We start from the raw sequence: 13,560 nt of genomic DNA, 5'->3' as shown, positions 1-13,560 counted from the left end.
CAGTCTGTATGTAACATGTATGGGAAGGGAGGGGCAGACCGCATGCCAGTCCTGTACTCAGGAGGAGGAGAAGACCCTTTGCGCTGCCTCTAGGACACTGTGGGTCCCTTAGAGAAGTGGGATTGGACTTCAGAGTCCAGTACAGAGGAAAGAGGATCAGGGTTGATTCTGAGGGCTTCTGGAAGGTTAAAACTAGAGCCGTGTGAACATTAAAAACAGATGGCTTGATATAGGCATCGAGGATTGGGATGAGTCCTGTGCTGGCTGCAGTTTGCTCGGGAACCGCCTGTTGCCGTAGTATACATAGTGTACATAGAGTTAAATATCAGCTGGGTGGCTATATTTAGGTTATTTTCCAGCCTTGGGAGTCTGATAGGCTGATACGACTTCCCGATAGCCACCTGTCCCAGGGAGGAGTTTCAGTCACCCAGCTCCCTCCGCCTGCTGTGTGGGACAAAGATGAGAATAAACAGAGCCATGTTGCACGTACAGGTGACCCAGGAGAGAGCCTTGAATGTTCTGTACTTTTTAAAATTTGGGCCCACTGTGTACACGCATTGACTCCAAGGTGTAGGTGTTAAGAGTCTGTGAAACTAGTTCCTGTTGGTGTCTGTGGTCATTTGCAAGATTGTAGGGGTGGGGCACGTCTGAAAGAGCTCCGGAGCCTGTGTGTGTCGTAGATGCCCTACAGAGGAGGGTCACATCTGCAGATTGTTCCGTGCGTGGTTGGAAGCGGGTGTCTGGCTCATCACACTGTGACTGATGGCTGGCTTTGTTCTGTCGTAGGGGAGCTATCCAGTTTGGGAAGATTTCATAAACAAAGCCGGAAAGCTGCAGTCTCAGCTGCGGTAAGTGGACACGCGTACTGGACTGGAAAAGGCGGCATCCTTCAGACGGGGGTGGGTCAGCACACACATCTGGGTTACATTTAGAAATGTCACAGATAGAGCCTGTAGTGGGCTCTGCTTAATCAGTATCAGTTCATATTATCCTGCTCCCCCCACTCCCCATGTGTGAAAGCCGACTCATTTCTGCTCTATCTCCTGCCACAGGAACTTTCAGAGTTGATTATATAGAGTAATAATGGATACTGTTTATGTGGCACCCACTGTGTGCCAAGCATATGTGAACTTGTTAACAGTCTCACCCCCACAAGGTTAAGTACAGCTGAGTTGGACTGATGAAATCGAGGCACGGGTAAGAAGAACGAGTTCACAGAGATGCCACCAGTGACAGAATGGAGACGTGTCTGCTTCCAGAGTCCCAAGTTCTTCTCTGTATTGTCTTCCCACGTACAGAGTTTAAATCTCAGTGTAGACTGGTGCACAGATCCATTTGCATGAGGTTACCTAGAAAAGGCTATCTATAGAGATAAGTCTTAGCAGTGGTCGGCTGGGCTCGGGGTTTGAAAGGAGACTGATGGGTGGGAGGGGTCTTTATGAGATGGTGGGAATGCTCTCAAGTTAGAGTGTGGCTCCCTACACAATCCTACGTTTACTAAAAGCCACGGAGACATTTAGAAGAAGTAAATTTTATGGTATGAAAGTTATGCCTAGCCGAGCAGTGGCGGCACAGGCCTTTAATCCCAGCACTCAGGAGGCAGAGACAGGCGGATCTCTGTGAGGCCAGCCTGGGCTACAGAGCAAGATCTAGGACAGGCTCCAAAGCTACACAGAGAAACCCTGTCTTGAAAAGAAAAGAAAGAAAGTTATGACTAGCTAGGTGGTAGTGACATACACCTTTTAATCCCAGCACTTGGGAGGCAGAGGCAGGCAGATCTCTGAGTTTGAGGCCAGCCTGGTCTGCAGAGCGAGTTCAAGGACAGCCAAGGTTACACAGAGGATCCCAGTCTTAAAAAAACAAAAGGCCTCAAAAGGCTGTTTAAACAGGATCTGCTGCTGATTTCCTCTAAGAACCCCTTATTGCCTAGTGTGCCCGTTCTGTTTTCATTTGCTATGATAGATGGTATACCCACATGCTGCAGCTGCACCCTTTTGAAGTCAGTGTGGGAAGAGATACCACTGTGCTTAGTGGGTACCCCAAGAAGCATGGAGCACTTGGAATGGCTATTTGGATAACCCTCACTCGTCAAGTTTGGGGGATGACTGGCTGGCCTGAGATGCTTGGGAGTGGAAGAGAGGACAGAGCAGTAGGTAGGGGTGTTGTAGGAAAAAGCCATATGGGTAATAGATGAGTTCTGAGTCTCTGCCAGTGCATACCAGAGGCTGCTGCTCGCTGTTGCCATGGGACTAGAGGCCCACGGCTCCCCTGTGGTTCAGAACTGGGCAGGAGTGCATGCGTTTCCTTCAGCTTCCATTGTGGGGGAATCCTTGCAGCCTTGTACGTGACACCCCAAGTAGACACTGGACTCTGAATATGTGCCTTCTCCAGTTTTCGGGCCCTTGACCATCTCCCTGCTTTCTGGCTTGCTGGGTCGTGTCTGGGTCTTCCTCTGAGGTCCTCACCGCCTCCTCATGGAGCGACCCTGGCCTTCTGGCCTAGCTCATCCACTGCTCTTATTTCACAAAGGTTAGTCAGTCTCCCTCTTTGGGGGTCTCCTCCTGAACTAAAGCATTTAAATTTCTCCTTCATTTTTCTTGTCCACTCTCGGATGGTAGGGTGGCCTGAAGTACAGACCTGAAGAAAAAAAAATGTTCTCTTTCCCTTTGTCTGGTGAGGAACTTGAAGCAATGAGCTCACCACCTGTCTTGACCATAGAAAGTAAAACTCAAGGAAGACACACACACAGACACACACACAGACACAGACACACACAGACACACACACACACACACACACACACACACACACACACACACACAACGCCCCCCTCTTTAGGTCTTCTGAGATCAGGGACATTTCTTTATCAGCTTATCAAATTACTAGCATCTTCCTGAGAGTGAGTTTGGTGTCCTGGAGAAAGGCTGCAGTCACCCTGCAGACACAGCGCTTCTGTCCTGGGGTGTTTAAAAACCAATCACTCCTTTAGCTCTCGGTGGTTTTGTATTTGTTCTGTGCTCACAGACAGGGCCGGAATGTCCTGCGATGACGTCAGAAAGCGCAGTGTGACTGTCATTACAAGCTCTTAATTCCTTAGTATTGACCAGCATTGTAGTTTGCAGCGGGGCTCCAGCGACTGTAATGGCCAAAGCTTGCCTGCAGCTGGCTCGTAAAAATGTGCTTGATTGGCATTGAGTTGAAGGAGACTAAATCAAGCTGGCTTGTCAGATACACAGCGTAAGTCAGAATGAGCTATTTATACGTCTCAGGATGTTTGGTAAAGATGACTTTCCAGTGTTCGCATTTGATGCTAACACGTTAAAAATACGCTTCAAAGTGTGTGTGTGTGTGTGTGTGTGTGTGTGTGTGTGTGTGTGTGTGTGTAGGGGGGGAGGCTAGTGTTTAGAATTGAGCAGATACAGTCTTTTGTTTTCTTTTTTCTTTCAAGACAGGGTTTCTCTGTGTAACAGTCCTGGCTGTCCTGGATCTCGCTCTGTAGACCAGGCTGGCCTCAAACAGAGATCCGCCTGCCTCTGCCTCCCAAAATGCTGAGATTAAAGGCATATGCCACCACATCTGGCTTGAGCAGATATCTTCTTGATCTACTAGAAACTGTCAGGCTGCCTCATTTTGAAATTTGGCCTTAAGGGACTGTATCCAGAGCCTTTCAGAAACCCTTTGTTCCAAAGACACTGATGCTACCTTTAAGATAGACCATTTCCTTTTCTGCCTTCTGAACTCTGTTTTCTAGAACTTCTTATTCTTTTAGCGACTGCCTCCTTAGGAAGGCTCAGCAGAGACTGGAGTCATGTAACAAACACTTGAAGATTAGCATCAGTCTTTGAGTTTGGTTTTTTAAGTCTTTGCATGATGGGGGCGGGGCTTGTTGGTTTGTCCCGGAGCAGCCTGGGATTGCTGGTCATTCCTAAGTTCATGGTGTTGTCGACCAGAGTGCTAGGAACCAGCAGGCCACAAAGTGCCCAGTGCATCCATCTGGTAGCGCTTAAGGGGATGGGTTGGCATTCAAAAATTCTTAGGAATGAAATGAGTCTGAATTCTTCCTGTTGTTGTTTTTAGGACTTCAAAAGATGCAGTTGAGAGAGCATCCTGAGGCTGAACATAACAAAAACAAATGGAGCCCAAACACAGTATCCTAGTCTCATGGTGGTTGGGATTTAGGGAGGAAAGCTGTATGTATCTACCTAGCACCCCGTGAGCTTCACCCACTGCTCGGGCTGTGCCTCGAGTTACAGTGCTGGGCCATCAGGTGCTCTGGTGTGAACTAGGGATCTCTAGAATGTCTTTCAACGTGTGCCTCAGTTTTTCTTTTCGGCAATGAATGGTTGAACTTTCTGCTCTCCAGGATTTGGTTCCCTGCCAGTTCATGCATGTGTATATTGTTTTCCTATACTAAAGCTGATATCACCCGTGTTGTCTATACTTTTAAGGAGACTTTCTTCTTCTTTGGGGTAGAAACACCTCTGTTTTCTTTCTTTGCAAATTTTTTCTTGGTAGTTTACACAGTGAGGCCATTATCAGGATTGAGTGCTAGCAGGAAAAAAAACCCAGTAATACACCATCGACTGCTGGATTGTTTCTCTGGGAGGTTCTGTTCACTCTGTAGCAGAGGTTTTAGCCCAAGAGCGGCGATGAATTTGCCAGTGTGAGACATTCCTCATGCTTTTGTTATCTGTTTGCATTTTAGGACAACAGTAGTAGCAGCAGCTGCCTTCTTGGACGCCTTTCAGAAAGTGGCTGACATGGCCACCAACACACGTGGTGAGCAGATGGAAGGCTGCCTTCCAGCACTGACTGAATCCTGCACGTGGGCTCTCTCTCTGGGCGGCTTCTCGGGAAGATACGGGCTTTATCAGCGCTTGGCTGACTCACCATTTTCGTGTATTTTTAACGCTGTGGGGTAGCACATACTAGCAGTTGTAACTGGTTCTCCAGATAATGGAGCACGCACAATCACTAGGCAGGAAAGGAAGGGAGCCGCAGTTGTACGCAGGAGGCCTGCTGTGGGGGTAGCTGCTGGAGGGATGTACTCAGTATGGAGCTCAAGCCACATCTCTGGTTATGCTGTTTCCTCTCCAGCACAGGCTACCCTGAGCCCCTCCTGGTTCCCTTGTGGAATGGGAAGCCCTGGAGGTGCTTGCATGGCTACTGTCTTAAGTTCTCCACAAACAAGGAATCTTTTATCACAGGCACAGCATCCCATGTGCCGTAGCCATCTCTGCGCCTCTAGTGTTAGGCTGAGGACCCCATGAACGAGACACCGACCTAGTCCTAATGGTACCCCACAAAACAGTGTCCAGAGCCTGATTGATAGTTAATATGCGTTTATGAAAGCAGTGATCCAAAGGGGACATCTTCTGGAAAGATTTAATGGTTTCAGAGAACACTGGGGATGCTCATAAGGTGTGAGAGGTGCCGGGAGAGAGTAGATACTCTCGGGCCGATCTTTGCAAGGGTGTCCCCCCTCTTGCCCATCCCCCCTTGTGCCCATGCAGCCATTCTCTTCTGCCCCGTCCTTGCCTGGTGGTTCTGGGCTCCCTCGTGGCATGCATAGCTGTGTACCTCCTCACTCATTGTCACTGTGACATTGGGAACCTTGGATGTTGAGGACAGTGCAGGGGATTGTCCCCAGTATTTCGAGTGGTCCATAGCCATTGACCATAGGTTTTTAATTAAATATTCAAATAGATTGAAACTCCAAACCCTTTTATTGCAGTATGTCATGAGACCACGAGGATCAGTATGCCCCCCCCGTCCTCCCCCCCCCCATCCCCAAAGAGCATACAGTTTGAGTAGGGAGACTGAGATGTGTACATGAAGATGCCAGTCCTTAAATAATGTGTGTGGTACAGTAATAGCCCAAGCACAGAGCACCAGGGGAATATGGGAATGTGAGCAATTAACCCAGCTCGGGGAGTCAGGGACATTTTCCCAGGGGAGGTGTTATTTCTCCTCCTTTCTGAGATGCCAGCAATATTGCCAAAAAGTTCCCACAGAAATACGACCGTGACATCAGCGCCGAGCTTCCTTAATCTGGTTTGTCTGTGAGGTAGAGCTCTTAACCTGTATATGTTTTAAATTCCTTTATAATGATTACCTAATTTATATGTACCTCTTGTAAAAACTCGGGGAACTGCTACTCAAAAGAACTTAACATTCAAGCCAGTGTTGGAGTGGAATGTGACCATCCATCTGCGGTGTATCTCCTTCTCACCTCAGCCGTGTCTGTCATTGTGAAAGCTTTCTGGAATTGTCAGTCACGTGTATTATTTCGTGTGCGTGCTATGCGGATGTGTGTGCAGGTCAGAAGACAGCTTGCAGGAGCTGGTTCTGTTTCTGGCCAGTGAGTTTAGGGATCAAACTCACATCTTCAGTCTTGGCAGCAAGTGTTGTTACCTGCTGAGCCCTCTTCTTTTTCTTTGAGACGTGGTCTTATGTAGCCAAGGTTGCCCTTGAACCCATTGTGTAGCTGAGGATGACCTTGAACTCCTGATCCTCCTGCTTCTACCTCCCAAGTGCTGGCATTACTGGAGTGAGCCATCATGCCCAGCATGGGATTGGATTTCTGAGGCTCTAGGATTTAGAGTCTTTTTAGATTTTACTGTTAAATTACTGCACGGATCATAAAGGAGCAACTGGAAAGGTGACCCCGATTGATGTGGGCATGCGTGCGTGCGTGCGTGCGTGCGTGCGTGCGTGTGTGTAGATATATATATGTGGAAGCCAGAGATTGATGCTGGGCATCTTCCTTCATTGTTCTCCCATGATCCCATACTCATGTATATAGGTGTGCATGTGGGTGTATAGGCACGTGGAGGTCAGAGGTTGATGCTGGGCATCTTCCTTCATTGCTCTCCCATGTTATGTGTGTGAATGGGATGTATCTACATACTCATGTATATAGGTGTGCATGTGGGTGTATAGGCATGTGGAGGTCAGAGGTTGATGCTGGGTGTCTTCATTGCCCCTCTCCACCTTACATTTTGAGGATCCCTCACTGAACCTGGGTCTCATCATTTCTATCTGACTTTCTGGCTCCTGGGCTTTGGGGATCTGCCTGTCTCTCTCTGTCTATGCTCCAGCTCTGGGTTTCCAGGGCCCTGCCATTGCACTCAGCTTTTCTGTGGCTGCTGGGGATCCAGACTCAGCACTCACTGCCTGAGTCGTCTCTCTGGCTGAGTGGCCTATTAATGATGTCTGCATCACCAAGGAAAGACTGACTCTGTAGAAGGTTGTCCACACCTGGGCTTCAGGGTGGTTCGCTGCTGTTTATTCTGCTGAAAGAGTACCCTCATCCTTTTTTTTTTTTTTTTTTTTTTTTTGGCTTGGAGGCCTTCAGTGTGGTTTTTAAAACCTCTCTAGTTGGTAAAAGAACTACTACCGCCTCCTCCCTTCCCCTTTCCCTCTCCGCCCCCCTTCTCCTCTCCCTTCCCCCTCCTGTGTCTTCCCCTTCTTCCCTCTTTTCCTCTTTAGCTTTTTGAGGGGCAGAATCTGTGCCGTCTCCCGCCACCATCCTGTGGTCTCCCGCCACCATCCCGTGCACATCCCGTCGTCTTAGTCTAACATCACTTGGTACGGTTAGCCCATCTTCCTTCCCCGCTACCCTCCCCAGCCTCGGGTAACCACAGCTCTGTGTGCATTTTCTCCAGGACCAATGTTTTTTTAGATTCCACAGGAGTAAGATCACGTGATAGTTCTGCTCCTGATGATTCCGCTCACATGGCGATTTCCAGTTCCATCTGGATTGTGGTCAGAACCAAAGCTTCCTTTTTCACAGTCGATAAGGGCTCCGTGGAATATCTGTGTTTTCTTTACTCTTCTGATGATGGGCTCCATTTCTTGCCGGTTGAGAACAGTGCTGCTATAAACAGAGCTGCGGCTGTGCCTTCCACATGCCGTCTCCTTCCCTTTAAATAACCATCACTCAGAAGCTGCCCTGCTGGATCATATGCTAGCTCTATTTTTAAATTTTGGGGAACCTCTGTGGTCCTCCAAGTGACTGTATGAATTGATGTTTTATAACAGTCTACAGGGAGGAGTTCCCTTTCCCCACATTTCTGTCAGCACTTGTCTGTCCGTCCGTCCGTCCTTCCTTCCTTCCTTTCCCTTTTTCTTTTTCCTTTTGTCGAGACAGGGTTTCTCTGTGTAGCCCTGACTGTTCCGGAATTCTCACTGCAGACCAGGCTGGCCTTGAACTCGGAGATCCACCTGCCTCTGCCTCCTGAGTGTTGGGATTCAAGGTGTGCACCAGCACTGCCTGGCTCATTCTTTGTCTTTCCAGTAGTGGCCATTCCATTGAGCCGAGCCATGATGGCTCCTTGTTATGCTTTGCATTTCCCTGGAAATTACCTGTGTGCTTCTCACACACCTGTGGCCATTTACAGCTTGTCTTTGAGGTTAATCATAAAAACACATTTCTGTTGGGCCAGTGCCCAAAATTTCAAGATGATTTTACCTAGGTTTCTGATTCAAGAATACTAAACAATTTGTTACTTCTCAAAGGAAGCAGCTTGGAAAGATTTTTGTCATTTTCACCAAATCTTTAGCCTGAGTTATTAACAAAATTGATTTAAGAAATTTTTTTACAGCTAGTTACTATGAGGCTAAATTAATCTATTTGTAATACACTTACTTATCTTTTATAGAATATTGAAATCTGAACTATTTTGACCCTGGTTTTCTAAATAAAATCATGTAATTTGACTATTTTCATGTATATATTGATTAATAATGAAACAATAATGATTTTTGAGTTTAGTATTACTAGGCACAAATCTGTATGTTTAGTTTATACTCTGGAATTAACATGTCATACATGTTAAATATGGAAACATACTCTCTCTGGATTCAGTGGCCATAAAAAAATCAGTTTGTAGGCGTTAACTATCCATAGCATCTCAGGTTTTCTGGCTGTCACTGGAGTTGAGAAATCTTGAGTTGGTGGGTATGCCTGTGTCTGGGTCAATTACTTAAAACCTAAGGAAAGAAAAGTAAAGGAAATGAATGAAGAGGCAGTGGACCATGTGTTGGGGAGAGCATCTTTACACATGAAGCTCCTCTGATGGGGGCCTACTGTATGCAGCCTCTTAGCACTGGCCCTTTGTGGCCCTGACATTGTTTGGTTAGGTCAGCAGGGCCTTTGAAGAGCACAGTGCTGGCTGACTTTCAGTGTTGCGTGCTTTCGTTTGCCTCTAATTACTTTTAAATCTTTGAAAGCCCATCTTGGGGGATGTGCACATGGTAATATGCCAAGCCCATTCATTTGAGTTCAAGGTTTTCAAAAGGAAAAAAAAAATGGGTTCCAGGTTGACTAGATTATGTTTAAAAACGAGAGTGCCTTTAATATTGAAAATCAGGATTACTAATGTCTTCTGATTATGTCCCGTGTTCTGAGTGGTTTACATGTAGAATTGTCCCTTTGTTGTTATTGGGGATCCTTTCTAAGGCCCACATTGGATGTGTGGTGTGTATGTTTTCTCCTAGACATACATACATAATTGTGATAAGGCACAGTGAGGTTAACAATCTAACAATGAGAACAGTTACAACAATGACACTCTTAATAAAAGCTGTCTAAAACTTGGGAATTGTTTATTTCTAGAATTTCCCGTATTATGTTTTTGGTTCACGGTTGACCAGATAATAAGTAAACCTGGATAAGAGGCCCCAGTGTATTGCCTTTTTGTTCTCATAATGCTCTGTGTGGTAGGTATTATGGGATGGAGGAAAGACAGGGAGTGTACAGACACTGACCCAGGTCACGTGGCCAGTGAAGTGGAGCCCCTCCCAGAGCCTGGGCTTGAACCAGTAAGTTAGGATTCCTCCCGTAAGGAACTTCTGGCCTTAGCGTTTGCTTCTGTTTGGTTTTAAAGTGACTTCATCCCAAAGGCATTAAAAACCCCAATCCCTACAAAAACAAGTAGCACCCTGGTTGGGAGCTGGGATGTCTGGGTTGGATTCCTGGCAATTCTAGCTGTGTGACCCTAGGTTTTAATTTCCTCACGGTAACAAGAACGGAGGGGGACCGGGGCATGCCAAGATAGGACCAGAGAACCTTCTTTCTCCCGTAGTCCATGATTTTACATGCTGCATGCGTCTTGCTGCGTTGGTTAAGTCTGGATGAAGTTGGATGGTGTGCATTTCCTTTTCTAATTGATCTTACGACTTGTGCTTTCGCTCAGGCGAGAAAGGAATGAAGGAAGCCACACTAACGAGAAGGAAATGGGGGACTAGAGCAAGAAAAGTGGGTGCCAGGGATGGGCATTCGGGCTGGCTTGAGTTGGGTGAGGTGGGGATAGGTAAAGCTGGGACCAAGTGTGTGCTTAATTAGTGAGCCTGGACCTCCAAGGCAGATGAGGAAAATCTTTGTGGCTCCGGTTTGGTAAAGCAAGCTTGCTCTTCTCGAAAGTGTCCTGTGACTTCAGTGCATGGTGCATATTTTTAGGATATTTTTTGCTAACCGCCACCCTCTGCACTTTATGGGTGTGAATCGTCATCACTAAAGATGTCTGTGTTCAGGCGAAGTCTTCAGGGCTGTGGCGGGACCATCAGATGGGACTCTGGACTCTGTTTAAAGCTTCCCAGGAGACTCCGCTTCCTGGTGAGATTCATTCATGCTGCCACATGAGGTCTCTTACCATCTGCCCATAGCCATTCCCTGACATCTCCACCCACAGAGAACAGCTCCCTCTTCCTAGGCCATCCTGACCTTTGGCCCCTCTGCCTGTGCATGTGCATTCTTTCAGGCTTCCCTGGGCTGCCCTGTGTGCTGAGGGCCTGCTGGTCTCCCTTGAGTCATTTGATTCCCACTACCTCGGAATCCTTCATCTCTCAGACAGGAACACTGAGGGCCTCAGGGGCACGTGTTGCTATTGGAGGCTTGCTGTCACCATTGTCTCCAGCTTGAGACCTGTGTCGTCCTCCTTTGGGCGACCCCAGAGTCCCCAATGATCATTTATGAGCTGCTGACAGGGTTGAACAAGTGAGTGACTGTACACAACAGCTCGCCTGTTGTGAATATGTGTTGCTATGATTGGTTAATAAAGAAGCTGCTCTGGCCTGTGGCGAGTCAGGGTATAGCCAGGCAGGAAATCCAAAAGAACGAGATAGGAAGAAGGAGAGGTGGGAGAGATGCCAGCCTGCCGCCCAAGGAGCAGCGTGCCAGCAGACCAGTAAAGCCACTGCGACATGGTAACATACAGATGAATAGAAATGGGTTGAGTTAAGTTATAATGTCTAGCTACTGAGAAGCCTGACCCATAGGCCATACAGTTGGTAACTAATATAAACCTCTGTGTGTTCACTTGGGACCAGTTGGCTTCAGGGATGCGCGGGTGGGAGAGATTCTTCCTGACCGCAGGGCCAGGCAGGGGCAGGACCGGAGAAACTTCCAACAACACTTGACCACCCATGGGCCTTGGTGGATCTTGAGGAGGCTGGATCCTTCTGGGATGGACATCTGGACAGAGTGCATTTGAGAGTTCAGAATTTGAATTTTGGTGACCCCTGTCTGAGGGTTCCAGTGCGTCTTCACATTTCACTGTGGCTGGAAGTCCCCTGTCCCCAGGAGGAGATCCTGGTTCAGGGAAAGGTGGCCACCTGCACTTGGCTGGTTGGGGGAGGGAGGGAGGGAATCTTCCCTTGCTGGGCAGATGGTGCCAGGAAATTTCCAAGCTCCAGCTAGACTGCTTCTGTTTGCCCCAGAGTTTCACTTTAACCAGATTGTTTGAGTAACATTTCAGTAGCCTTTAACTTCTGGATTGACGTTAGTGTTCGACTCTAGAACTTTCTTTTATGTAATTAGCTATTTGACTACACTACCTGCAAAGCACGTCAGCCTCAAACTGATTTTTTTTTTTTTTTTAATTTTTGAGACAGCGTTTCTCTGTGTAGTTTTTGTTGCCTGTCCTAGATCTTGCTCTGCAGACCAGGCTGGCTTTGAACTCACAGAGTTTAAGCCTAGATCTGTCTCCCGAGTGCTGGGATTAAAGATGGGTACCAACACCACCTGGCAAAATTTTTCTTAATTAAAAAATAAAAAGGTCTTAATTGCAGGCCCAGAGCTGAATTAAGCAAACAAACAAACAACAAAATAAGAGGCTACCTTAAAGGAATGTGGTTAGATTAAACACAAAATGTTTAAAACTGCCTTCTATCAACCTGTGCGTCAACCTGTGGCCATTGTTGGCAGCTGGCTTTGTTCTTTTAGACCACGTCTGTGTCCTTAGTTGTTTTCATTTTTCATGAGTGTTTGAGAAACAGGTTCCATTGTAATTTCTCTTTAGGAGCCAAACTTAGCAAGGCCTCAAACTCCAGGTTGGCACATGGATTTTTCTCATGATCATATTTCAGCCAGGGCTTACGATGTACCGTGAAAATTCAGGAAGGAGGAATTCATTGTGGGACACGTCTGAAGCTGAGGAAAGACAGTGGTTTGTTTTCCTGCAGTCTTTAGTGTGGCTGTGGTGGTCGCTGGAACTCTGGTGGGACATCACGGGTGTCTAGGGGAAGGATTGTCAGTGTGTTGAAACATTTATGATGTGAGACACTTCACAGTTTGCTCACAGAGGGATGGGTCGGCTTCTGACTGCAGTCTCTAATGGTGGGGGAGGGGAGAGTGTGTGGGGAGGTTGTGTGTATATGTGGTGTGTGTGCGGTGTGGGTGTGTGTGGGGTGTGTATGTAGGTTGTGTGGTTATGTGTGCGGTGTGTGTGTGGTATGTGTGTATGGGGTTTATAGGGTGTGTGTATATGTGGGGTGTATGTGGTGGTATGTGTGTATGCAGTGTGTATATGGTGTATGTATGGTGTGTGCGTGTGCGTGCGGTGTGTGTGTGGGTGTGTGTGAGGTGTATATGTGGGTTGTGTGGTTGTGTGTGGTGTAGATGGTGTGTGTGTGGTGTGTGTATGTATGTGGTGTGTGTATGTGCTGTGTGTATGTGGTATGTATTTGGTGTGTATGTGTATGGTGTGTGTGTGGTGTGTGTGTGTGTGTGTGTGTGTGTGTGTGTGTGTGTGTGTATAGGAACACTAGATTGAAGATGTTTTGGAAAACACCATTGAGTTTGCCTTTGCTGTTTAAACTTGACCTCAATTTTGATTCGCATGAGTTACACTCAGGAAAAACCTTGAGCATGCCTTGCTCTTGGGTAGTTTTGCTTTGAAATGTTTCATTGCTGTATTGTATGTGGGTGTGAGGCAGAAGAACAAAGTATAAAAAATAAGAATTTTCATGCAGTGTTTAGTGAAAGAGGAAATAGGCTGGGCAAAGTCAAAACAGTTATTTTATTTTTCTCTAGTTCTTTGTTTGTTTGTTTGCCTTAAATTGCAGCCCCCTGTGTTAGGACCTGATGGACCTAGGTCACCACAGTACCTGATGTAGTCTAGACAGGCTCATTCTGTGCAGTATAATCTCTTCCATGGTAGAAATAGTCAGTGTGTATATGAGTGTATAGGTGACCCACTGTTCAATATGGTAGTCACTGGCTGCATGTAGCCAGCATGTCTGAAGATCTAATTTTGTTTGTCTCTCCCCCTCTTGAGA

The 13,560-nt window shown here is 47.0% G+C and overlaps 1 protein-coding gene across 9 annotated transcripts in view; it reads left to right on the top strand.

Annotated features, from left to right (window-relative positions):
- The window catches only part of Mtss1 (MTSS I-BAR domain containing 1), a 146,916-nt gene that overhangs the window by 22,438 nt on the left and 110,918 nt on the right, over positions 1-13,560 (top strand). For 8 of the 9 annotated variants that reach the window (XM_036207863.1, XM_036207864.1, XM_036207861.1 and 5 more), the window contains exons 2-3: positions 787-848; positions 4,706-4,779. In XM_036207863.1, the coding sequence (XP_036063756.1) occupies positions 787-848; positions 4,706-4,779 (136 nt within the window). The remainder of the gene's footprint in view (positions 1-786; positions 849-4,705; positions 4,780-13,560) is intronic. The other variant, XM_036207866.1, reaches the window with a different exon arrangement.

Source organism: Onychomys torridus, chromosome 16 (assembly GCF_903995425.1).
Source record: "Onychomys torridus chromosome 16, mOncTor1.1, whole genome shotgun sequence".
NCBI classification, from domain to species: domain Eukaryota; kingdom Metazoa; phylum Chordata; class Mammalia; order Rodentia; family Cricetidae; genus Onychomys; species Onychomys torridus.
Note: the sequence above shows the minus strand (reverse complement) of the source record. Positions and strands in the feature narration are given on the sequence as shown.